Source organism: Taeniopygia guttata, chromosome 9, assembly GCF_048771995.1.
Source record: "Taeniopygia guttata chromosome 9, bTaeGut7.mat, whole genome shotgun sequence".
NCBI classification, from domain to species: domain Eukaryota; kingdom Metazoa; phylum Chordata; class Aves; order Passeriformes; family Estrildidae; genus Taeniopygia; species Taeniopygia guttata.
Window position 1 is genome coordinate 11,955,047 of NC_133034.1, and position 26,973 is coordinate 11,982,019.

Below are 26,973 nucleotides of genomic sequence, written 5' to 3' on the forward strand. Positions count from 1 at the left end.
TCTGTGTTCCCCACATAGTTTGCTCTCTTTTTTAAAAGTCTATCACTCACTCATATGACACATTTATTCACTGACTGCAACTTACTCAAATTTCTCACCATGAGTTAGAAAAAATTAAATAAAACAACTGCTTCAGAACTAGTTATTGTCATAAAAGGAGTGATATCTGAATACTTTTTCCTGGAACATGACACTTGGTGATATTGCATAAAAATTACCCACTATTTTCTTGACTTTACTTTTATTCCTGTATTTAAGAGTAGTGTTTTATTTAGTGTTCAGCTTCTGTGTTTTGTTCAACAGTAATACAGAGCCCATGGAGATATTCCATTTAGCACTTAACTGTCAGTGCTGTGCAGCATAAATCCCTTCAGAGCAAAACAATTTGTTCTAAAGAGATATTCTGAAAACCATGTTAAGAAACAGCTTCCATAGGAATGGTTTCCCAAATTGTCATGCCTTTCAGTCAAGTGTTTCTGTAGTTATTTTAAAGAGGAGATGTCAAGCTCTTTTAATGAGAAGTAGAAAAATAGGAGCAATAGGCTTTCAACTGGAATTTAAAAATTCTTGGGTGACCCAAGGAGTTGCACCATCCACAGTAGCTCCCTGCCTGAGGGGCCATGAGCCAAGTCCATGCTGTGGTCCATGGGCTGCTTAAATGCCACTCAAAAATTTGTAATATTTTGAATATATGTACTTGCAAGTGGGATTACTTTTGTGGGAAGAAAAAGTTAGGATTAAAGTCTTCCTGATTCCAAGTGTTTGGAAGTATTTTTTCTATAACCATAAATTCCCTTCCCTTGTCACCCACAGAAAACAAACCTCTTTCTCCTCTCAATGAAATTGGCATAAAGTGCTTATACACTACTATTAGTTTTCCAAGGGCTACCAGAAAACCATTTTAATATACACATAGCAATAAAACATTTTTTTTGTTATAAAACTAAAACCCCTCATTTGTAATGTGGCATTTCTAACTCTCCACAAAGTCTATAAATCTGGTTATACTTTTAATGTAAGAGCTGTAATAAATCACCAATGTCAACACATTGCAGAGTAGAGTATTAATTACAAGAACACTGGTTCAGAACTAATCCAGGCACTTGGTTTAGGTGTTTAGCTCAGTGAATTACTGAAAATGGTATTTGCTTTGCTTTGGTAATTTCCTCTCTAAGTAGTGGTTATTACAAAAGATTTATAGCAAAATTGACATAACATTTATGTATTTAAAAGCAGATCATTCATTAAATATGCTTCACTTTTCTATTGCTTTCAGCTGTTGTAAGGACTGAGAGAGATGTGCAGAAATTCTGTTTTAAGCTGGGACATTGTTCCTGAAAATGCCCCTTGCAGTTCAGTTCTCACTGGCAGAGGAAGGACTCAATCCAGGCTATCTGTACGTTAAGCCTTGCTGTAACCACTGAGTTTATCTTACACCAATGTTTTATTTTAACTCAAGTGAAAAAATTTATATGATATAAAACCTGTATTAGTTTTATCTTTTCGGTGAGATACGGAAAGCATGATCTTTTTTCCTCACCTTCCTTCCTTTCCTCCTCCCCCACAGTTTAGTTGCAGCCAATTAGAGCAATAAGCTATGCCAGAATGGCTTTTGCAACTTGATTTATTTTCTAGAACTACTTCTATTTTCACTGAGTGTTGGAGATATTTTCTAGGTAAGTAATTAGTGCACCTGCAAGATGGAACACACTAAGTACCAATCTCACCACCAATGAAAACAGAATTCCTTAAAGGAGCATCTAAAGGAGAAAATGAACATAATCTGTGGCTGGGGAGATGGAAAATGTAAGATTTTTCAAATACTGATATTTTAAGGAACACTTCTCATCTCAAGAGAATAAAGTTAGTATGACAGGACTGGGTAAAAGCAGAATGGCAAACAGTATTCTTTCCTCTTGAGGGAATAACATTAGTGGGGAGGTATTGGGTAGAGGCTGAATTACATCCTCAAATTCCTTCCAGCAAAATTTACTGAATTTTAATCATTGATGGCAATATTGCATTCGTTCACTTGATTTAATATTTGCTGAAGGAATGTCATCAACCTCTTGCAGGTACCTGCAGGCCTTCTGTAGTTGCACTGATTTCGCTAAAAATATGGAAAATGCCACCTGTCTGAGGGGTGCCTACAGTGATATATTCTTGTATCAAAACAGGGAGAGTTTCCATATGCCAACAGCAACTAGGAAGCTAGGATGTAAAATTGATTATAGTTTTAAGGGAGATCTAAAGGCGCCAGAGCTACTGAAAACCCAAGAATTCAGTGTTAAGTGATGGTTACAAAATTTGTTATCTTGGAATAATGTTATTTAATTAGATCACAGATATCAAAATAATCCATGAAATCAAGGATAGTGATTAATAATTGATGAAAATTGCTTTTCCTTAACTCTTTTGAATTAAAATGCAGTGAGAATTCAAACTACTATAATTATCCTGAGATCATAGAAACCTTTATTATAGCCTAATTGCTTTATTTTATTTCTTCTGATTAGAAGTTTCAAAATTGGTAAAAGGTTTGGATTAGAACCTTTTTCTTGAAATCTTATACAGCTATAATGAATGTACACAGCATAGTGATATAATGCTCATTTCTGAATATGCTTAGATGAAAGAATCAGAAAAAGTAACTCAAATTCATTATATAATATAAACTTGTTTATGGTATTAATTTTGATATCCAAGCATATCTGACTCTCAACTTGAAAACACACCAGCAGAGAGAAATTCTTACAGGATCTTTAATGTCCTGGGGAAAAATCTTGGTCTTTTTTATCAGTAGGCTTTGCTACTGAATTAAATGATTTTCACCCCAACAGATTTATGGAAGACACACAATAACTTTCTATTTCCCTACAGATCTGGGAGATTTAAAGGATTCATAAGGCCTAAGAAGTAGGAAAGAAAAAATCTCTAAAAGAAAACAGTAGCACCAAGGGGAAGGAAAGGCCAGCAATATTTTGAATTTCCATTGTATAGCTTACTCTTTCTGGCATAGTCTACTCACCATCACCAAAGTTCAGCTTGGGAGAAGCAGGATAAACTACTGGCCCAGAACACACTTCTGATCACCAACAGCAAAGCAAAACTGTTGGCCTCAGATATAAAGACAAATTCTACTATCAAAATGATCATAGGTCTTGAATGGCTTTGCTTAAAAAATGAAGTTTAAACCAAAAGTATTGAAAATTAAGAAGCCAATAAGAATTTGGCATTTAAATTAAATGTTGCTGTCAATCAAATTTGGATCTAGCTGTAGATCATTAGTTTTGTTAAGTTGCTTAGAAAAGGAGATTTCTGCAAATTTATTTTTTTTTTTCAAACATGGTCCAGTTTGTGAGAGAGGGAACATTTTTAGATCAGTATCTCCTTTCCATGCAGCACAACCAACTTTTGCTACTACACAGCACCTTAAATGGTACCTAATAATATAACCCTTGAATGACCCCTGAATGGAAGCTACCACCAAAAGAGAAGGGATTGGGGCTGTTGTTCCTACAGCTTGTCAGCCAAGTTCTTCTTTGCTTCACAAACTAGAAACAGCCATTTCCAAAGTGCTTATTTATCTTAAATTCCTGAACTGAGATGTTGCAGGCACACAGGAAGGAGTACCCAGTGCTCTGTTGTCTCAAGATTATGTGCTCAGGGATTCCTGCAGTTCAAACTCGCTAAATTTATTTTAGCAGGACTGGTTTCTGCAAGGATTAAGGAAGGCTTCTGCTCCAGATGGGGCATAATAGAGTGCAGCTGGAAAATTGTTTGAAGGGATATAAAGAACTTTTGACTGATCAGCAAGTAGTGGTAGTACTGGAGTAGCCGTGTTCAGGCTGAATTTGGACATTTTTGCGAACGTTGATGCCTCTTCTATTCCCTGATGGAGGCAATGATGGTAATGGAAAATAAAGAGGCTGTTAACAGCCTGTGCCGTCCAGGATTAAGCAAGTATTCTTATAAAGCTGAAATCAGACTCTGTGTAGAAGAAAAAGAATAAAAAAATGCCAGATAATAATAACATCACTGAAAATGAAGCTTAAGGACATATTCTGAACAACTTGAATGACACTTTCTTGGAATGTTCTTTCTGGGATGGCAAATCAATGATTTTGTGGAAGTGGGGACATAAACTCAGAGTTAAGAGCTATGTAGAGTAATGGTTAAAAAAATAAGCAAAAGAAAGAAACAACTGGTGGCTTTACGAGAGCAAACTTCCAGTAACAAAGGAGACTTAGTTGCTTTAAGGCATGACTGATCATCTTCTGATCAAAGAAAAATAGGAATGTTGTCAATGTAATATAGTTATCTTTAAAATGGCAATGAGCTAATAGATCCTTTGCATCTCTGTATTTTTATTAGAATTAGAGGAACTGCTGTTGATATTTCAAAATTAAAACACAAAATCAATATCATCTTTCATTTCTCTGAAGTTTGTTTTTATTTTTTTCTGTGACCTGCCACCACAGTCCTAACCTCTTGCAAGCAATTCAATTTCTAACAAGGACAAATGCAATTTATTCTATTTCAGTTTGTTGAGAGGAAATATACTCTAATACTAATTATTGAAGTATGTTCTTAAAAACATTTTCCTTCCTTGCCAAGTTTTGGATGTTGGAAATAAATTCAGTTAGTCTTTGACATACTAGGAATTAGTGACTTATATGGGGGTCTTTAACCTGTCAGGACTAAACCCAAAAGGTTCTTATGAAGTCTGTGGGGTCTTTTCTTCATGACTGAGATTTCAATTTCACTGCCAATCTGACACCACAGGACAAATACTTGCCCTCTTTGCATCTGTTCTATAGACATGATATTGCAGCTCCTACCTGCCAATAGTAATGTTTTCCTTCAAAGTTTGTAAAGCTAATTCTGTGGAAAAATAAAACTATACAGCTATAAAGTAGGAATTCCTCTATTTACCTAAACCAGACAGCAGTATCAGTATTCATATGCATTTTTCTGATGCTATGTTGTTGTTTTCTTTATTCAGGGCTTAATCTAGGATAAAAAGAGTTTTTAATAAATAACTTGTCTAGTTTCTGTGCAACATTTACTTGTTCAGGGTTTCCCATATTTACACTGCTTTGTTTGTAGAGGCTGGAGGAGAATGGACACAAGGCATTACCAGTTTCTAACCCAGGCAGGGCATCCTCATGCTGAGAATTCTCTTGCTCTGAACAGTGTTGAATAGTATGAGATCCTCATTATATTAAGCTCCTTTTACTTTTCATTATGACCTATTATTGATGAGTCGACTTTTAACTACGTTACCTTGGCAGAATGCCACCCTGGAGTTACATTGGGCAGAATTATTTGCAATTACACTGCAATTCTAATATCAGTATCTGAATCAGAATACTGAATTAGTATGTTCACTGATCTGCTCTTATATGTCTATATGTGGGAATTTTGGAAGTTCTTTTGTTTCATTTCTACAGTCATTTTTAAACAGCTTCCCTGCCTCCTGATGTAGGTTGCTATTCAAGAATTGAGATTCATTTGGACAAGAAGTCTGAGAAATGTGAATAGCAGTTATGCTCTGTGTGTCACACTTTCCCCCTAAGTATTAGAGTATGTGGCTTTTCTCATCTAACAGTCCTTTACACTTGAAGCTGTAATCTGGAGTGTTCTATGGAGATATGATAGATGAGACATAATTTGACTCCAGCTGAAATAGAATAGAAGATGCTGAACTGTTGGAAAAAGTATTGCAAAGATTTCCAGTGTTTTTAGGTCTACTAAATGACTTATGATCTCACTGGTGATGTTTTACTGACATCACCAAAGGGGAAAAAAGACAGTAAAACAAGCAGAAATTAAAAATGCTACACTAAGATACATCTTCAACAGTACTTAAATCTGAAAGCTCTGGTGACTGTTTCACATAATAATTAAGAAGCTGTAAGAATTAAGAATCTGTTATGAAAAGGTAGTAATGCATCTTAAATATACCTTTTGTAAGATTCTGTAGGAAAGCAGGTGGTGGGTGTACTAGGGGCATATCATTGGGCACCTCAGAAAAATGCTTTTAGAAGAAAAATATTAATACCTACATGAGTGCTTCTGAGGGTGCTGAATGTCTGTTTGGAATTTTCAAATGCTCCTAACTCTTCTCAGGTTCTCTGGAGGCACAGTGTGGTCAATACCTCCTTTAATTGGTGTGACTGAAGCTGAATTAAAAATCAAAAGCTTGAAAAAGATCCTCAAATTTGTACCCCAGTTCATTATTGTAGGTTAATGAAAGTATAAAGGTACCAAAATATGTGCAGAGATAGGGCACTTATTTGAACCCTAGTCATGATTGAGACATTTAGTCTGAAAACTTTTGACAAAAGGGCATTTTAACCCTTAATTATGTGCACAGACAGTGCCATGGGGAAGAGATGAGTTATAGTCAGCTGTTTAGTATGTTTTGCACTGTGCTACCATTTGGTACAAATGTTTCTTTGGAAGGTAGGAAATCCATTAATCATGTAATGGAAACACAGCTGTGCAGTCACTAAAAAGACAGGATGCTGGCAAGGGCTTTAGACTATTATAATGCCTTATTTACATGTATTTATTTTCTCCTTGCAGTTTATTGTGTGAGAATTCTATTGTTACCTACATACTTCTAAAAGTTTTGACCAAAGCTTTGTGAGTTCTTACAGCTGATAGGGAACTTTGTAGATAATAACTCTTGAAAGAGAATTGTGAGGGATCAGCATTCCTGCAAAAATCATGTAACTTAAAAAGGAGAAACATCAGACTGCAAGAAATAGATCTTTGTCAGCAGCAGTTTGGTGCTGATAGGAATCACACAACAACTCAGATTCCTAAAGGGCTCCCATGGCCCCAAGGCTCTCTGGGCAGGGCAGAAGCCTTGCTGTTGAAAACAATATAAAGTAAAGGAGTAGCAAAGCTCCCAAAGCCCACAGACTGCTTTGGGTGAGGTCAGTCCCCATCTGCAGCAGAACTCTGGATGCTCTGCAGAGATCCCAGTGCAGCCTCTCCAGCCATGCCAGAAATAGCATCTTAATTGTGTTTCCAAACACAGGCCTCGCAGGAACAGCAATTATGAACCTGGTGACACATACTCATGCAAGTGTAAGCCAACACAGGGTTCTAATTAAGGTACCTATTATGAACACCCTCAACTTTAAAAACTATTTTAACCTATGTGCTGAACAATTTTACTGCATTCCAATTTAGCAATTTTAGCAATTTTCTGTACTATGCACAGAAAACAGACAGTTTTTTTCTAGATGTTTATTCCATAACTGAAGAATTTATTGATAAATCCTGTATTAAAATCATCTAACACAACAACATGAAGTGTCAGTGTTTCCAAGCTAGTGAAAATCATTACCACTGGGACATAACTATATTTGAAGTAAGAGACTGAGTGTTTTTACCTCTGTTGTCATTATGTATATTTAGACCTTGCTCGTTGGCAATAAGCCAAATGTCATTGAAGTCAAAGGGCTTTGGTTCATTATATAAAATTCTATTAGATTTTTCCTATATGATTAAGGAAGACTTAAAAGGAGAATCCTACCTTTTTTATCCTTGTCACAAATTCTCAGATGAGGGGGTTCTGACTGACTGTGTTTGAGGGAATTGTTGTAATTATCAACTTTTACAAAACCTGAGATTGTATAAGTTATACTTCAAACTAAATTTAACCATATTTGTTCTAAGCATGGGATGTTAAAGTGCACCCTGCTCTGTTTCAGCACTACATGTTGATGATGTGAGAATATGTTCCAAACCCAGGACTAGATTGATTCTGGTTTGCTTTTTCTCTTTATGCATTCCACAGTTGCTGCTATCAGGGTGTCAATAATTAGGATGGGCTTGATGTCACAGGCTACATACATAGAGAGAATTCTCCACAAAACTAGATGTGCTTTACACAAGTGGGGCACAAGGCTGGATATTTGCATAGCTGCAGACTTAAAAACTAGGGATGAGTGCTAACTACCCAAAGCAGGGAGGAGTAGCTCAGAGGTGGCTCTTCAGAGCTCTGTGAGGCTGAGGGCAGCGCAGCAGTGATCACAGAAGCTGGGCTTGGTTCTGCAGCAGCTCCCACAGCCACAAGCACTCTGACTCCACTGCACAGAGCGGGACACAGGAGAGCCTCATTTGTCATTCAGGGCAGTTCCAGAGGAGCTGTGGCACAAGGCTCACTTTGGAAGTTCCTTACACGTTTCTCCATATGCCAGTGCGATTTTGCCCTGTTACAATTCCAACTGGTCTATGTTAGCTAACTACTGGCATCTGATACTGTGCTAGAAGAGTAAACTACAACCGTAACAATCTAAGATCTTTATTAATATTTAAAGAAAATGTTTAATGTTTAAACAGATTGTAAAAACTTTAATGAAGCCATTTGGAAACTAGTTTGCATATGCTATTGTTTTCCTTAGCCTACCAGCATCAAAAATGACATCATTTTTCAACAAGATGAGCTCCTCTGTAGAAATACTGCTTCATTACAGTTCTGGGTTAGTTCAGGGTATGAATTGCATTTCAGTGTGTTATTTTCCAATTTCTGTGCTTAAGCAAAATGAAGGAAAATATTTTTTCTTTGTTTTTCAAGAGAATTTCTCTTCTTCATAGGTCCGAAGTATGTTTCTTTATTCTGTGTGTGTGTTTAAGACACTAGAATATGATATTCTTCATAAAATGCTGATGACAAAGGGGTACATGCCTTATGGGAGCTAATGAGGCCAGAGCACATCTGCACATTCTCAGTTAAGGAATCACTAATGCAGGTGTACAAAAAGAGGGAAAATGGAAACTACAGAATGAAGTATAGAACTGAATATTCTAACAAAATTTCTGTATAAGGACACCCAATATTTTCAGTATTATGGGTAGGAAAACAGCTAATTTATTATATAAACCATAAATGATGTAGATGATTACTGATACACAAGAATTATAAAGTCTGCTCTTATTGGTTTACTCATAGCAATGCTTTCTAACTGATTACCATCCATCATGTAGCTCACAGCTGAGAGGAAACAATTACAGCATTTTCACATAAATTTAAGGGGAATCACATGTAAAGAGACTGCAGATTAACATTCTTTTAGCATGGTGAAGTAATCAGGAACATCAGTCAGATAATGAGGGATTTTGTTTAAAAATTCAGATTGAAAGACATGGTAGTATAATTTCTTCTGCAGAAATCAAGATTTTTCTTGAGTTGTTATGATTCTTCTTGTTAAACCCATACAGTAAGCAGCTTTAGATTTCTTTATAGCATTACAATATTCGACAGGGTTCCATAAGATCTTATGGTACATCTGGTCAAACAATGCACCCGGCATGTTTCCAATATTCATCTTTTCCTGCTAAACACAGAAAATAGCTGTGCAGAGAACTGGAATTCATTGTACACTTCCTGTCAATTGCAATCCATTTTGAAGGTAACAATTATTACAAGCACTATGCATGTGGTGCATATTCAATCAGAGAAAAGAAGGCAATTGCTGAAGGAGGGCAGGCTGTTTGTGACAGACCCAGGGGCTCTGCAGAGATGCTCTGGCTCTGCAGTCAGAGCACAGGGCTCAGCCAGCACATCTGACACTGCTGGAGCTCAGGATGGGGGAAAACTGGAGCTTAGAAGGGAAAGCACAGGACAAGAATAAGGGGCTGTTGCTCTTCAGGGTACATAGGCTGGAGCTATCATGATAGCTCATCTCTAGAGACCTCAGCTTTTGGACTTTTAGAAGAGTAGAAGACTCTGGCTTGTGCTATTTCCGATATAGGCTAGCTACCTCAAAATTAGAAATAGTTTTGACCTACAGTTTCAAGTATATGATCCTAATAGCCATAAGATAAATGCTGCATAAACCATTCTTTTTTAAACTGTGCTTACAACCATTTTATGTATGTATCATTTTCTTCTCTCAAAAAGAAAAAATACCAAGGGCATTTATATGTTCTCCCTGATTGTTTTCAACGGCATCAAAATGAAGATTTTTGCTATAGGCCTTGTCTCAAAAAAAAAAAAGGGTGAAACACCAGAAGACAAGAACAAAGTTTTCCCCTAATATTAGTGATTTCGAAAATATTTAAGCAAAACTGGCTAAAACATGGGCAAAACTATGCTCATGCTATGCCAGTCCAACAAAATCTTCCGAAATGCTATTTTATTTTCAGAATCTTGTTATCAAAAGGAGTATCTTCTCCAGGTCTTTCTATTGAGCCCTGATACTTGGTCACCTGTGCTGTTTCCTGGGCAGCACTGCCTGAAGCCTCAGTCTTTATCACTTTTGAGTCTGAACATGCAGGAGTTCAAGGAGGTTGGAAATGAGGGAATTTTCTTTTGTTCAGCTGCAGAAAGGGAACCATGAGACAGTGCCCATCAGAGCTAACTTTTATGCTCAGTCTCCACTTAGATGGAAAAATGTGGTTCATGCATGAAACCTCTTTAATGCTTACCAAGAATTTGGACTTTACTGGATTCTTTAGGCAAAGATCTCTTGTGTATTATTGAAGAGTGCTAGACCTCAATGCCATGCATTAGCCAAAAAGAATTTCCAGTTTACTCTCCGAGGTTTATCTGACAGCCAGCTAGATACCTTGGAGGAAAATAAACCTCCCATTCTGGTATGAGATTTTCCTGTAGGCACTGAGATTATGGCACGCTGGGAAACCAGATTCCTCCTGCACAGCACAGATGCAAAGACAGATTAGAATCTGGTACTGGTGGTAACCTTTCTGAGAGATAACTTTGCTCTCAGTCTTTCTCTCTGCCAATTATTTGTGTGGAAATACCTGACCTCTTGCAGTGCCTTAAAGGTTATTTGTCCCTAAGAAAAGCTGCTGAACAAATCACAACAGCTGTCAATTAGGCTGCTCATTTCAAAAGCATGAGAATTATCCTTGTGTATCCTTATGTGTTGTGGTAGTTCTGCCTTGCTAATAATCTAGGGCATTTAATTCTAAGTAGGGTTTTTCTCTGCCTAGAAATACTCTCAAATTTTTTATAAATTAGGAGTTTGAATTATAAGAGCCATTATAACCTGACATTTGTGCATGTACTTTTCTTCCTAGGAGTATAAACTCATTGTCTATATACAGTCCAATGTTTGATAGCAGAAAATAGTAGGCACTAACCAGAGATAAATTAATATAGACTGTGTAATATGCAAGCAAGCCCAGCTCTCTTTGTTTGTTCTCTTAAACACTCACACAAATAGCAGAACCAAAGCCCCAGGGCACACACATGTCCAGTGTGGCTGTGGAGGGTTTAAAATAAAGGCACCAAACAATTTCATTTTGTGCTGCAGCTGAAGTTAGAGGGCTGCTTCTCCCAGGTATGGGTGCTGGATATCTGGAGTGGGACCCTCACAAAGCAGATGTAGTTTGGGTGCTGGTAGTGCAGAGTCATCTCTCCCCAGCTGCTCTCCTTCTCTCACAGAAAGATAACAACAGTAGCGCAGCTCCTGGCATGTGCTTTTAACAACAAACTCAGGAGAAATCATTCTGCTACTAAAGCAGAATTTTCAGTGCATTATTTATTTTCTTATCAAAAGACAGCTGATGGGAGAATCCCATAAGACAGTATTATTTATCTAGAGAAAAGAGATTTGTTTTTGCAGTGCTGGCTGTAGGTCTGCTTGTAACTGGTTTACAAGATACATAGGCCAGCAGAAAAGCAGAAGAATGCCAAGATCCCACTGATGGTGCTTTATTTGGATACAGTGACTTCAGTTATCTCTCTGCCTTTAGTCCTCAAATGCTCTTTTTAGTAAACCTTGCCTGTTGGCATTCAGGTAACACTCCTTTGATTCATTGATTTTTTTTTTCCCTTTCAGTTGATTTGGATACCTCAATTGCCTTACTTTACTTTTGCTCTGTTTTTCTTTGCTTCTGAAGTGAGTCCATAATCAGGGATGGAACAGCTCCCCAGGGAAGTGGTGTAAATGCCATCCCTGGAAGTGTTCAAAAAATGAGTAGATGTGGTATGGTGGTATTTGATTGATAATTGGACTTGATGGTCTTGGAGATCTTTTCCTATGTCAATGATTCTGTTATTCTAACTCTATATTGAGACTATACTATAACATACTAGGGTCAAGGGATTGTAATGATTTGATTTTCAGTTTTTGAGAAATTAAAAAAAAACATTTAATGACTTTTTTTAACCTATTTTGATTAATGCAATTGATTAGAATTAAATGTATATGCTTATAAACACAATTCTTTTATACCAAAGTGTCTTTGCAATGCAGCTTAATTTCTGATCCAGAAATCAGCTGACTGATCCCTAGCCAGTGTCCCTGTTGGAAGACAGATAGCTGCATCATCAATGAGCCAGGAATGTTTTGAAAGCTTCATGTATTTTCCAGGGATTTCCAGGAAATATTAGCTGCTCCACTGCAAAATGATGACTTTTATTAATCAGAGATAATAATGTCTGCTTTGTAGTGGAGAGATTAAAACTTGAAGCAATCAGTAGTATGTCCATCAGTGGGCAAAGCCCAAGAGCAGTCTGAACTTTCAGTCCTCCACTGCAAACTGATCTGCTCAAGCCTCTGAGTGAGACTGTATCTCTTGGTAAAGTTACTCACAAGTAAATCAGCAGTGATCTTTATCTCATTCTCCTGCCTGTGTTAAACCTTGGAGGTGAAGGGCCACTGAAATCTTAACTCGGAATCTTGTGCACACAGCACGGTGCAGCTGAACAATCAGGCCAGCAGCTCTTGTCTCTAAGGCAGCTTGTTCCCTTACTGGGCTTGCTATCAGGAGCAACGAAACAGGTGAGTAACTGTTTAACTCCTCCTGTGATTAGAAAGGCTACTACACCTAATTTGAGAAAGCAAACTGCACCAAAAGCTACACACCTGTCTCAGAGGTGACCATGACAACTAGGCTTAGATTGGGGAATAAATGGAGACAGGCAGTGTGTGATATACTCCCTTCATGGCTGGACATGCTTTCCTGTCTTCTGCTAATTCCCTGGCTCTTCTTCCATAGCTGATGCACTTCGGAATCCCCTTTCCAGTATTTGTATCTTGCTGACACTATTTTGTCTGCAAAGAGAATTCTTTGTACCATTGCACACTTAAGCAAAGAGAGGTATTGCCCTGCCCCACTCTCATTGTTACAGTTGTTCCCCAGAGTTAAAGGAACACAACCAGAAAAGTATGATGGATAATATTTATGGCCATTAGTCAGTACTCCACCACTAAGAAAATGTACTGGTCTTAGCTTGGCATTTGAGTGATAGTGATAGATGGCAAAGAGAAAAACAGAGCAAGGAATGTCTTATCTTCCTGTAGAAAACACACTATTATTCATTAATCCTTTTCTAGAGGTGACCTGTAAGGATTTACACTCTGCCCACTTTTAAAAAAACAGGGGTTTCTGTTTATCTGACACCACCCTGCCCAGCCTCTGACTTACTTGTAGCAGAGCAAATCAACCCAGCCCAGCTGTACATCTGAAGCCTAATGTAAAATTGGAGCTGCAGAGTCTCAAGATTTAGAAGCAACTGTCTGGCTGCAGCGTAGCGTGAGGGGAGATAGCAGCTGTAAATAATTGTGGAGGAAGCTGCTCAGAATCAAATAGCTTTCGATCAGATCCCAGCAGTTTCATCTTCTCCTTCACTAAAGATACATTGGATAAATTAAACTTTAAGTGCCTGAAATTCAGGAGCACTCGTGTTAGACCTAACCTTGCTGCCATGGAGGGCAGGGTCAATCTCATGTTAAATCATGATGGCTGTTGTCAGGTCAATGATGATGACTTAAAATTACTTCCATAAAACATCACCCATGTTAAAAAAAAATGTCAGTAAAAACACACAGAATTTTTATAAATCTTTAATGAATATTAGGATAATTGAATTGGATGAAAGCTATCGAAAGCCTCTGTTTTTACTATTTTTTTTTAATCTTACTTTTCTTATGAGAGTCTTAAAATAATTTATTTATTTGTGAAAAGATTAGTGTTGCTTTATAGTTTCAGATTCTGTAAGTTTCAGATGCTTGAAATCTAATATTTCTCTTTCATGGAACCTTAAACAGTGATTGACAAGAGTAATAAAGGATACATGGAGACTAATAATTACATGGCATCTTTTAACAGGCCTTTTTAATAGATGCTCTTAAATTCTCATTTAAGAACTGTAGATAAGTTCTCATTTTACATCAGTGACTGAAAAGAATCTTTTAAATTTTTTTAGAGCAAAGGATGATGTATTATGAGAAATGCAGAACTTGGCACCAGGATCAGAAATACCTTCTCTATTACTCTATACTGGATTTTACCATCAAGCTATAAAATTTGAAAAGCAAGTAAAAAATATAAAGAAAATTATGCAAAGCAGTAAAGAAAAAGTGTTTGTTTAAAAACAGCTAACAGAATTTTGCAATCTCATTTACAATTTTAAATCTAATTTCCATAGTTTTTGTTAGCTTCAGCTTCAGCCTTAACTCACTGTTTTGTCAAGTGTGCATTACAGTTCAGCACTCCTTTCTGAAAGATCTGTCATATTGTAACAAAAGAGAGAGACTGCTTTAGAATAATTCTATAAAAGAACTGAAAAGCCCTTGATTTTGGCCAGTAATGAGTAATAAAAATGACTTAGACTTGGAGCAAAGCCAACTGTCTAAGCAACAATATTCATTGAGGATGCACTGAAGTTATATATGATTATGAGAATGCCAAGAGTGTGGCATATTAAATTTGTCTGAAGAGAATTCTTGGGAGGAGAGAAAGAAAGAAAGAGGCAGTGCAGATCTCACTGAAACAGTTGCATATGAAAGGGTAATATTTGGATTAGAAAATAAATTAGAAGTATTCAAAGGAATTCAACAACAATGTTTGAACCATATCATAAAGGAGGCTGAGGATTAAGGGCTTATGAGGAAGAGAAAAACAGACTAGAAAAGTGTGCATAAAACTCATAGCTCCATAGAGAAAAACATAATCCCTTTTCTGTGTGTTCAAGGGTAAATTTGGTTTATTTTGACTATTTTGTTTTGCACTTGTTGAATAGGAGGGAATAACAGAGTAAACGTGAACAAAACCAGGATGCATTTAAACAAAATATTACTTGATTCTGCAGCTGAAAAGCTTCATAGATAATTAAAAATACCCCAACCTTGGCTCTTTATGTCTCTCTCTGAGGCTATGCACCATTAAAACATGCAGATGATTCCCTGAAAAAACCTTCTATTCAAATTATAAGTTATATGCAAGGGGAGTAATGGCATATGTAATTCAGTCTTTCTGCAGAACAGAAACAATTCTATGACAGATTTCAATGTTGTTCCCTTACAATACAGTTATCAGAGAAAGGTTAGTTCTCTGCTGGAATACTTTCTGAAAGCATCAGACTCTGCTGCTATAAAGAAACACAATTGAAAAGACTTACCCTGTTCCATAGCTAACACTTTATTATGGGAGTAGTGACCAGAAACCTTTTTGTGATCTAAAATCTGTGAGACTCTAACAGCTGAACTGATACTGTGGCTAGTATCTTTTTCTATCAGTCTGTTTTTGGTAGAAAATTGGATTTTTGATTAAATTGAGATTTGCAAGAAGCGATGAATTTTTCTACGTAAAATTTCCAATGCTGAAAAGAAAGGAATTGCTGAAAAAGGTATGAGATTGCTTCATGAAAATTATAGTGTTGGGCCATAAGTTTCCATTTTATTCTAGGAGATAGATTTCCTACAACCTGGGGGTTTTGGGACATATGAGTCAATGTTACAAGGGAAGAAAACTGCATTTAAATGACTTCTACCAGGATCTAGGTAGTGGCAGGGTTGTCTAAAATGACTCATGCTGAAAAGTATTTTGAACACTGCAATACCATAGATCTGAGAACAGCCTCATATTTTAAAAAGAATTACAATTGTACTAGTCACTTCTTCAAACAAAAACCAGGTGATCAAATTTCACATTTCTAAACTCTAAATAACACAATGGAAAGAAAAAAATTCTCTTTCTAATGATGACAATTCTTAATTAAACCAGAATTAAATAATGCCACTGCTTAAATCTGTGGGGCAGAATGCAGTTTATACAATCCCTTTGCAAAATCTGCAGGGACCCAATCTTTCAGACCACTTCTGTCTTACTAGAGCTCTTTGAGAAGTATTTTTGGATGGAAGTTGGTGTTATAAGCTGTTATCTCCATACCTGTCTGACATTTCAGGTCTCTTGGGAAGAACAGATACTTATATCTGTATATTTTTTTGCTTGTCCTGGTAATTGTTATTGTTTTCCTGGCAAAATCTCCAGTCTTTCCCCTGATGAAGACATAAGCCTCTTGCTTTTCATTATTGAAATCCCATCCAGCTGTATTCCAGTAACTGTTACTCCTTACACCAGTGTCAGACACGAGGTCAGGTTGTTTCCTACCTGTTTAGTTCTCATTTTGGAATCTGGTGACAGATTGTTGTAGGTGTAATGGGCCTGTGTGACTCCACAGAAAAGGACAGCAACAATACCTGAAATTCAAAGAAAAAACAGAGTTAGCTGCTTCTGTTTTCTTACTTAGGTTGGCAAAAGGCTACATAAAAAACCAAATTAATCTGTTAACAGCTTTTTATAAAAAAAGAAATTTGAGATATGTGTTCTAAGGACAATGACACTTTCATAGCCCTTCCACTGTTGTGTATTTGAAAAGTCAAAGGCTGTAGAAAATTTTTTTCAATTAATACACATGGTATGATCCAACCATGATCTGACAGTAATTGTAAGTGTAGGACTAACATGGTCGTAATATGTAGGAATTTGGACTATTTGAAAGAATTTGGCAGGGGCTGAATAGGAAAAGAAAAGAAAAAATTGTTACATTTTAATGGTTTGAGACCACTTGGTACTGAATGACTGCAACAGGGTAAAATAATTTCAGTCTGTGCCTGATTGTATCTTATCACAAGCAGTGTGTATCAATGTCAAGGTGAACAACAACACATTGCTTAAAAGTGATGCTCTGGCAGGTGCAAGCTGTGCTGCCCAGAGCAGCAGGTCAGTGACTGTGGACACCTGGCAGCAGTTACAGTCCCAGCTGCTGGAAGGTCTGCAGGGGCAGGGAAGCAGGATTGTCAGGAATAATAATAACTAATTTGTTTTATAGGGATATTTTTCAATACTGCCTTGGCCCTGGTTGTAATGCACTAGAATCACAGAGTAACATCACTGTAGTCCAGTGTTGTAATTAAAGAAGTGGAAAAGACTGTGAGGTCTGGACACAGATAATGCAGGAGGAAAGCATATAGGGAGAAAACAGAAAACCAAAAATAGTGCTCACCAGTAGACATATGTAAATGCCCATGGAGGAAGAAAGCTCTGTCTTTTTCTTAAACCTGGGGCATGTCTACATAGATAATTATTTACACAACAGCTCAGGGCTTTCTTGTGTCCACTCTGATCATTGTTCTCTGAAACCCGGCACGTTCCCCAGGCACGTGGGGCTGAGCAGAGAGCCAGCAGTGGGACTGCTGTGTGCCATCTCTGTGCCCCCCCCCCCCCCCCCCCACAATTGTCACCCTCCACCCTCGTGCCCCTCCAGTCCTTGTGCCCTCCAGCTCTGCCCCTCACTGCCTCCCGAGCAGGAGCTGCTGCATGCCCTAATCAGCCTTTTAGTTCTGCTTCCTCATGGGCTGCTCTGCACACTGCTAGATAATTTTCAGCTCACAGGCTGCTCACATGTACTGGTATTATACTGATGAGTCTGAGACACACAGCAAGCAGAAATATGCCTGTCCAGGCTTAGGCACTATTCATCCTTGTGATGCGACTGTGCTACAGCGTTCTAGGCATTTATGGGGTTAAATAAGCATGAACTGAAACATATAAACCAGTTCCACTGGAGACAAAGAGCATGAAGTGGAATGGTGAAAAGAATCTCTCTCTGTTCCCCCAGCCCTGAGCTGGAAATGGGATAAAGCTCCCTCCATCTTCTCCAGGATGGCGACACTCCTGACTTTAGGGGGGGGCAGCAAGAAGGGGCTCACTAAGGGGGCAGAGTCTGCAGCACTGCACCTCCAGCACAACAAACCCAATACAAACAATCTGCCACTTCAAAAGCATCAGCTGGAGTCCCTCTGAAGTCCCTCTGGAAAAATGGATAGGAACAGACCTAACAAGTGTCAGCTGCCTCAAGCACTGGTGCCTCAACAGGTTCTTTAACAGGTTTATCCAAATCTCTAAATGTTTGAATTTTAGCAGCAAGAGGGACCTTGAGGCAGGTGAAATATCCTCCTGCCCTGAATCACGGAACAGAAAAAGAAACTAATCAAAGTAAAAATTTAGACAATGCTGAAACTATTTCATTTTGGGGAGACTGCCTGTGTAGGATCTGTGAATTCCTATGTACCAGCTAAACTAATCATTACGTTGCAATGTTTTTCTTTAGACTCTCCTTATATTGCTAGCCAAGGAAATATTGGCAAAAAGCATCCAATTTTTTTGCAAGCCCCTCTCTTCTGGGAAGAACTGAGGCCATGAATATGCCTTTGATGGAAGAAAAAAGTATGGAACAAATACTTCTGATTTGATTTGGCACAAGGAACAACTGTCATCAGAAAGAAAACAAGGAAACAAATACATATTTTTCCCCACAAACCACTGCACACATTTTTTTGCTTCTGGGTTCTCTTTATATTTTAAATTTACCTGTACTGCTTCTACAAAACACTGACTCTTTAGCCAAGAGAAATTCCACTGAACTTTTAGTGTGTCTTTGTTTTTTATATTTATTTTCTTTAGTCTGTTTTTTTTTTTTTTTCCCTAGCTACACTAAGACTTTTCTTCATGGTAAATATTGTGGGGTGTGGTGAGATTGTCAGTGCTGAAATACATTCCAGGAAGTTTATATTTTTGTGAGGTCTAATTGCTCTCATAAATGTATCTAATTCTCTTTTCGCAGTAATTGTATTTGATTGTGCAGAACTGATCTGGGGAGTTAAAAAATTCTCAAGGCATTAATAATATGCACTGGGATGCTCAAACACTGACATTTCAGTTAAAAATACAGCCAGACAGTAATGTTGCTAAGTATCACTAGCTCCAGGCTCAGTAACTGAAATGGAGATAAGAGTTTCTGATGCAGTTTCTTCTCTATTAATCATCAGGATGTCAAGTCTTGCATTTTTAAAATTGACTATTAAATTCATCTGTGATTATAAACTGGTTTTGACTGCTAAGAAACTGTTAATTATGGGTAGTGAGAAAACCGAGAGAGTGTCATGAAGAATAAAATGGCTTAAATCTGATTTTGCAATAAGAATAAATGAAATGAACCATGCAAATATGCAAGTGCGGAAATCAGATACCCTGTTTCCAGGGAAGGCTGGGGGAATGCAGTGGAATATTTCAATTGCTACAATTGAAAGCTTAATATGTACCAGCCATGACTCTCACAATGAATAGTTCGTTAAAAGGAGAAAATTGTTTGTAATGAATATCCATAAAAATGATTGCTTAAGAGTAATAGACAATTACATGTTAACTGAAAAGGAAAGAGAAGTACCTAAAGAGGCAAACACAGAACTCTTTAGTTACAGGGAAAAGGCAATCTGGATCTATTTGTAGCACTATTAAAGCTGGATTTTGAAGTTGGCTGGGTAGCAAAATACTGTATGACCAGAGTGTGGCACAGAATGAGGTTGTTTATGTGGGCTTGCTTTCACAGAGAAGCAGGTAAGAGCAAATGTGGCAATACTGGAGCTGTAAACAGAAAATATCCATTAGATGCAGGGAGGCAGATAAAGCAAGGTGGCTCTTGTCCTCAATTTCAGGCTGTTGGAGGTAACTCAGTCACTTGCTATTGTTCAAGTGGCAAAATTAGCAATTACTGAGACTACTACAATTGCAGAACAAAATGCTAACTTAAAGTAAGCAGAGAATGTTTTGAGTTGAAACAGGTGGGAAGTTGTTAAGTGAAATACAGCTTATTGTGTTAATTAACAGATTACTGACATTTTTCTCTTAATATAAAAGATGAAACACTTCAAAGAAAAAATGCTTATACCACTAGTAAATTTTCAGCTACAGATCAACCTCTTTTTTTTTTTAGAAATAAAAGCCTTACCATTTTATTTGATTTTTTTATGTAACAGAGAAATTGAGACAGCTTGTTAGCTGTTAATACAGCTAGAGAACTTATTCTTACATTAGTTTTTACAAATATAAGTAGTTGAAATGCTTGTTGAGTCTAGAGTTAGTAATACAAAAAATATAGCAGCTATATAGGAACTTGTACATTTAATAGTTATTTCCTGATTGTGTGATACTTAAAATTATAGTGTGAGAATTAACTTACAAGTGCTAATCTGAAAATAGCTCCTATATTGTCACTAAAAGACAAAATCTTCTTTTACATCATTTCACAAACATGCAAAAAGGAAGGTCAGGGAAGAGCAGCATGTGCAATGTTCTTTTAACACAAACCTGGAAGTGAGTGGCCACAATCAAAACCTGAGACTTTGGCTAATATGAGAAATTAAAACAGACATTTTTCTCCAGCTGTCAGGTCTTTTGGTGATAAAAAAGGGAATTTAGAAAAAGAAACCCCCCAAACTGCTACCTTCTGGGGGAGCAAAGGAATAGATAAAAAGTATAGCTTCACTTCAAAAGACCTGTAAGCAAACTGAGCAGTTTTCATCCCAACTTCGAAGGTTTCCAGGGCTTCTGGGAAGCCTCTAAAGATGCACAACATCCTGAAATCTCACAGTAAAGCAGCAGGAACTGCTCTTTCATCAGAGGTGTGGAAATGCGTGGAAAAAGGAACAATGAGGATTCGGTAAAAGAGAAATTATTTAAATCAGATAACATTTACTTTGGAGTCATATTTATGTCAGAATCTCCACAGCATCTCTTGGGACGCAGCTGAATGTGTGAGTAGCAGGAAATGAGACTGCCCCAAGTTGCTGCAGGAATAGGGCCATACACCCAGTGGCAACAATCTCCCTATCCAGGCTGTTTTCACTGGGGGTGTGAAGTGTGACTAATCATTTCCTTGATACTAAAGAAAAGATTTAGAGGCTTCTTACACCAGACCTGCACCAATGCAGAATCAAAGCTTGTGCTTTGTTCATGAGGCTTTTATCTCTAGAGTTGTCTGAGGCTGATTTTATTTTGAAGTGACAGAAAGCAACAAAAGATGGAGCTGAGGGGACTTTTTAGGCCCTTATCTGAGGACTGTTCATTGGTATTGCATCTGGCTGCTTCAAGTGAGACCTGGGATTCAGTGTTGTACTTTTGTAACCCCAAATGAATTGCTGAATTCAGTTTACACTGGAACTCCTATGGTGACATATAACAGCCTTTATTCTGTCCATGCTTACCCTGTTTATCCTGAACCTCTGCACTAGCAATAAGACCCCACTATCCACACTTTATGCAACAGATCTTTGATGTCAGATTAATGCCTTGCTAGAATATGTACTTTTCTCTAAAACATACACATTTCTCTTTTTTTCTTACTGCCTTAGAAGACTGTACCTACAGCAGCCCCTAAATTAGGCAGACCCAAGCCCTGGCTCCAGTTAGGGATTTGCTGCAGACCAGCTCAGTTGTCATCTCTCTCTGCACAGCTGGGCAAATGCCATCTTCCTACCTGTTGTTTTCCTAATTAGGCTTGGATTTCATCCTGTGCTCCTGGGAGTGGCAGAAGTAGAGTTTACAAGAATTGTGGTCTCTTTCCTTTTGACCTGGAAGCCAAAGCATCCCTTCTCCCTCCTCACTGGCAGGAGTCTGCCTACTCAGCATGACACAGCATGGTACATTACTAATGAATAAAGAAAAGAAAACCCCACAGTTTAAAACTGAAATCCCAGAATAACTTCCTTGTATAGAATAATGTCAGCTCAGTGAACTAAGGCACATCAGGCACCAAACTGCCTTGGGCTCACAGTGCTCAGAACTGCAGGCAGCAGTGTTTTGGTAGATCCCTCCTGAGAGTGTCCACAAGAAGACCTGCTCACAGCATTTTAAAAAAGCAATGTGTAGATGACTGCAAACAGATAGGAGAAGTGAACAGCATGAGGATAAATGCGCTTTGTCAACAGTATTAAAGAAAATGAAGTTGGTGACATTCATGCTTGCTATGTCCTAAATAGAAAAGTAGCATAAAATCGCCCCAGTGAGAGACCAGATCCTTGGACTCATCCTGGCTACCTCATTCATATAATGCTGCTTATTTATTTTTGGAGGAAAAGGAGGAAAAGCTTTCCTGCTGGGTATACTCTGCTCTCCTATGAGCCCCTGAATAAGAAGGCAGGTGTCACAAAGGCAGAAACATCATAAAATGTCCAGACAAGAATTGCTGAAAGTGAGGAAGCAGCAGTAATTTATTAACACAAGTTTTTTTGCTTTATAATGATCAGAAATCAAAGAGCTCTGAAAACCAGTAAAGGAACAAAAATTACACTCTCCAACAATTTTTTTCCTTCAAGGTCTATTGTCTTTTTTGTCTTCATAATGCAGGTCTTTACTGTTTAAAAATCAGAGGAACTCAGCTGCAATTTTGATGCCTTTACACTGAGTCACTGTGTGACTTTGAAGTATGCATCAAATGAACACATACATACAAGTCAATTCCCATACATATGCTTGAGTGTATTTCTGCAGGTAAATTAATCTCTTTTTATCTGAATATCTGGTCACTTCAAATAGCTGTAGATAGAGAAGGTCCACCTGAGATGACCATGTCCATCATGGAACCTTTCTCAGACTGAGTGATCATTCAAAATTTAGAAAATGTTGTTAATTATAAGACAAGATAACAAGCAATTAATAAATGCAAGACATGCTTTCTTAATTTATTTCAACAAGTGTTTAATTTAAATTATTTATGATTTTTTTTCATAGCCTACTAGTAAATACTATGTAATGAACTCTGCAAATGAAAACATCTCTATTAACACTGACCTTACTCTAGTATTCTGCTATTACAGCTTTGCTCAGCAGTCAGGAATGATATACTCCAGGGCAAATGAGAAAATGCACAAATTAGATTCTACTGTATAAGAATCAATTTATCATGCATGTGTCACAGCTTGATGATATAGCTATAAGATTAATAACCATAACATTAATTTATAATTCTCAGTTCCCAGTATAACAATAATTGTGTAATCATCCCAGATTTTTATTTTGATTTGCTGGTTCGATCACATCCATTTTTCAGCCAGGGTCAGGCCCATATATTGTGTGTTGTATATCATGGGATATCTTGAGGCAGAGGAATGAAATATTTTCTAAAATATTGATCTCTACTACTTTCCATTTAAATTTTATTTTAGAAATCTGAAAGCTAAACAAGTGAGCCCTACCACCTGCTTTACCCACTAAAAAAACCAGTATAGCCCATTATTTCTAAATTATGAAATTCTTCAATATTACACTTCCAAAAGCTCAGAATGATTGAAGGACTGCTGTGGAAAGCATTATAAGCATAAAATGATTTTGCAATTACATTACTTAATAGCTACAGGGAAATATTAGTCTAGTGTTAATCCTTTGAAGTTCATTTAGAAGGAATGAACAGAGAAAACACAATATCCAAGGAAAATGAAGATGAATATAGGCATAAATGTCTAATGGAACCAGTTACTTTTTGAAGCATGTTGACTCTAGGAGTGTGGTGCATGGAATGCAGTGGTGCAGCTGTGCCATTGCTGCAGTGAGGCTCTCTGCATTCTCACAGCTGCTTGCAAGGACAGGCACAGGGCTGCAAAACCAGAACCTGCATGCACTGAGACAAAGGGCAAAGCAGGAAAGCTGGGAAAGACTGGAAAGGATGGAGTGTGGATGAAGAGCTGAGGGTGTCCTGAAGCATGACTGCCTTTGCCTGGGCTCCCCCTGCCTCCTGCACAGGTGCTCAGTGTGCACCCACCTGGGTGGGCACTGCACACAACTGCATTGCACAGATTTCCTCAGCATGGCTGTGAGAAATCAGAGCTGAACCAGAGTAATTCTGCTGCTGAACTTGGAGTTTAAAATAATATTTTGAAAGGAGGAGAGTTAGAACTGTTTCAGAGGAAAGTGAGAGAAGACAAAAGCAACATCAAAACTGGTTAAGCCAGACAACTAAAGGGTAATATCAGCATAGTACTAATAAAGTAAATGTCTTTATAAAACAGCTTTGAACTTCTGAAGCCACAAGAAAGGCTCCATGATTTTTTTCCATAATAACAGCTTCTGACAAAAGCCTTTTACAGAAACTAAGTGACAAAGATTTAACTGATAAAAGTTTCCAGATTAAATTTTGCCTTCTCACAACAGTAATTAAACAATTTCCACATGAAACTCAGAACCCATGAAAAAATACCCAAGAAAAAATGTTAGTGATAGACCTAAAAATGCTTGATACTTTTTATTGGAATATATGAGTTGGTGAATTATCTTTCCTCCATCAGTTCCTTTTCTGATAAAAATGAGTTAAATTTTGAAATAATTTTATATTTTTCCCTTAAATTGAAACTTTACTTTGATTCCACTCTTTTCCTCTGTCTCTGCCTCTGTCGATTTAAAATTCCTTACTATGGCTACCACCACCGTCTGTGGTGTTCAATAATTAAGTCTTTTAGTTCAGATATTTTATATATTACAGCAGAAAAGAGCAATGAAACACTCTTAAGGGTAACTACCAGGAGAGACTCTGCTGTCCATCATCATGTTTGCAGCATGCAAAAAAGACTCATGCCAAATATTTTTGTCTGGACATAAGAGTCTGTTCCTATGCCTGAGAAATGGAAATTACCTTTGGTGCAGCACCTGAGGCTCTGAAATATATTAGTGTTTCCTTTACAAATCTACTTTTTGAGTGTAATGTATAATCAATTGTTCAGTTGCTGAAACATAGCATCCTTGTTCTCTGTGAGGAATGCATTTTCAAACAGTCCTGTCACTGGATTAGGAAACCAGTACCCCAGTAGCAGGCAAGTGATCAACAATCCTCCTCCTTTGCTGGCATTTTTCTGCAGGATTTGTGCCACTCTTTTAAGAGCTTGTTGAGTCTAACCCCAGGCAGCAGCTCAGACTCTCACAGCTGCTCACTCCCTCTCTCCCTCCTCCTTGGTAGGATGGGGAAGAGAATGAGACAAGGGTAAGAGTGAGAAACCTTCTTCCTGCAGCTCCTCTTGCTCTGGGATGGTTCAGCTGTCCTGGCACCCTCAGCCCCTTTGCTGGCGGGCTGAGGAGCAGAAAACCCCTTGGCTCTGTGTAAGTGCTTCTCAGTGATAGCTGAGATATCCCTGAATTACCAGGGCTGCTTCCAGCACCACATTAGCTGCTGCGAAGAAAATTAATGCTACCCTTGCCCAAACCAGTACAGAGCTGGTAAGAGACAAAATGGACTTTCATTCCACCTGGCATCTGATTTTCTTGATGTAATGAAATACCACCCTTTTGTTCAGTTCATGTACCACTGTTTTTATTCATTGGCCTGAAGAATTTGGCAGTAAACAGTTTGCAAAGTTGTATAATTAGTAAGACAAAGATGCAGATATTAATACCCATTCAGAAATAGTTTGATTGTGTGGCTAATATTAGAAAAGTAACATGCTGGCTCCAGAGAACTCAACAAAAATATAACTGCTGCCTTCAAAAGGCTTTGAGCAATTTTGCAAACAAACCAGCATGGGCTGCATTACCACTCCATTAAGAATTTTTCTTCTCCTGATTTTCCCTGACATTAATTAGAGCACTGGATTTCAGAGGTGACAACCTCAAGAGCATTAAAACAATCAAGGTCATAGAAACTTTGTTCTTTTGAATCACACTATACAATAGATTGCTGTGGAGGTAAACTATATCCATTTACAAATTTTGCCTAAACTTCTGTGTACCCTTTAATGGAGGCCCTGGTACATAACTGACTGTGATTGTACAATTTCTTTCCTGGAATTAATGAAAAAACAATGGGATCACACATTTTTCTACCTGTCAGTGGGACATGGCTGTGCCAAGATGTCCACGTAAGTGCACTGAACAAGATGACTTTTTTTCCATAATTATAAAGGTGGACACAACCCACTGGCCCTGTTCTTGTTTTACTATTGATAATTGATCTCAATTATTGATAATTGAGAATAACGAGAGGGGCCCAGGATATGGAGTGTGTGCAGAGGAGCACAGTCTGGTAATCACACGGCACTGCCTATTTCCTTCCTTGTACTTACTGTTATCTTTGGTCCCATAGCTGCCCAGAAAATAGGGGGATTAATAGAGGGACTAATAGGGATGGGATAATGCAGGGAAGAAAGACTGAGGCCTTGAGCCTGATCTATTATGCCTTTATTCAATGTCACTACAGAATTGTTCTTAAAGATGAAACAATCTTCAGTATAGCAACAGGCTTTTAGGATGTCATGCCTAAAATAAACCATGCATTTTACCCCCACTAGAGGCATATTATAAAATTGCTTTTATTTAATTAAATGCAATACTCACCTGTAAGCCCAGCCGCTTCTGCTGATAAGAAGGCACTCCAGGACAGGAGGAAAAACAGACCTGTCTCCAACATGGGAAACTCACACAGCTTTGTGAATTTTGTCAAGTGCTAAAAGATTACTAAGGAAAAATAAAAACCCAACTGTTTCGTAAGATGAAATTACCCCTAATCTGAGAAAAGATGAAAGAAAGAAAGAAAGCTCCCACCATACTTATCTACACATGTTGAATTTGGGAAGAACTGCACAGCTTCTAACTTAATCTCAAGGAGGAAAATCCATAACAGATTTTAAAGTCAGCTATCTTAAGTACTTTTGTGGAGTTTGAATTATACCTAGTTGGTTGCATTTGATATTCTTTTCCCCAGAAAAAAAAAGAAAAGGAACTAATTTTGTCCAGTTTTATAAGTAACCTGGCATTTATTTACATTTGTGTGAATGCAAGAAATATCAAAATCACTGATCTTTCTATAGTAGCATTTTATATAAACTGTAAAACATGAGAAAAAATGCAGGGCAACAGATAGACCTTTCATTTCCAGAT

At 37.7% G+C, this 26,973-nt stretch overlaps 1 protein-coding gene across 3 annotated transcripts in view; it reads right to left on the minus strand.

The window, feature by feature from the left end:
• The window catches only part of SLC9A9 (solute carrier family 9 member A9), a 177,514-nt gene that overhangs the window by 78,520 nt on the left and 72,021 nt on the right, over positions 1–26,973 (minus strand). For all 3 annotated transcript variants that reach the window (XM_072933138.1, XM_072933137.1, XM_002195706.6), the window contains exons 8-9: positions 26,431–26,536; positions 16,387–16,475 (exon numbers count right to left, since the gene is read on the minus strand). In XM_072933138.1, coding sequence (XP_072789239.1) covers positions 16,387–16,475; positions 26,431–26,536 — 195 coding nt within the window. The remainder of the gene's footprint in view (positions 1–16,386; positions 16,476–26,430; positions 26,537–26,973) is intronic.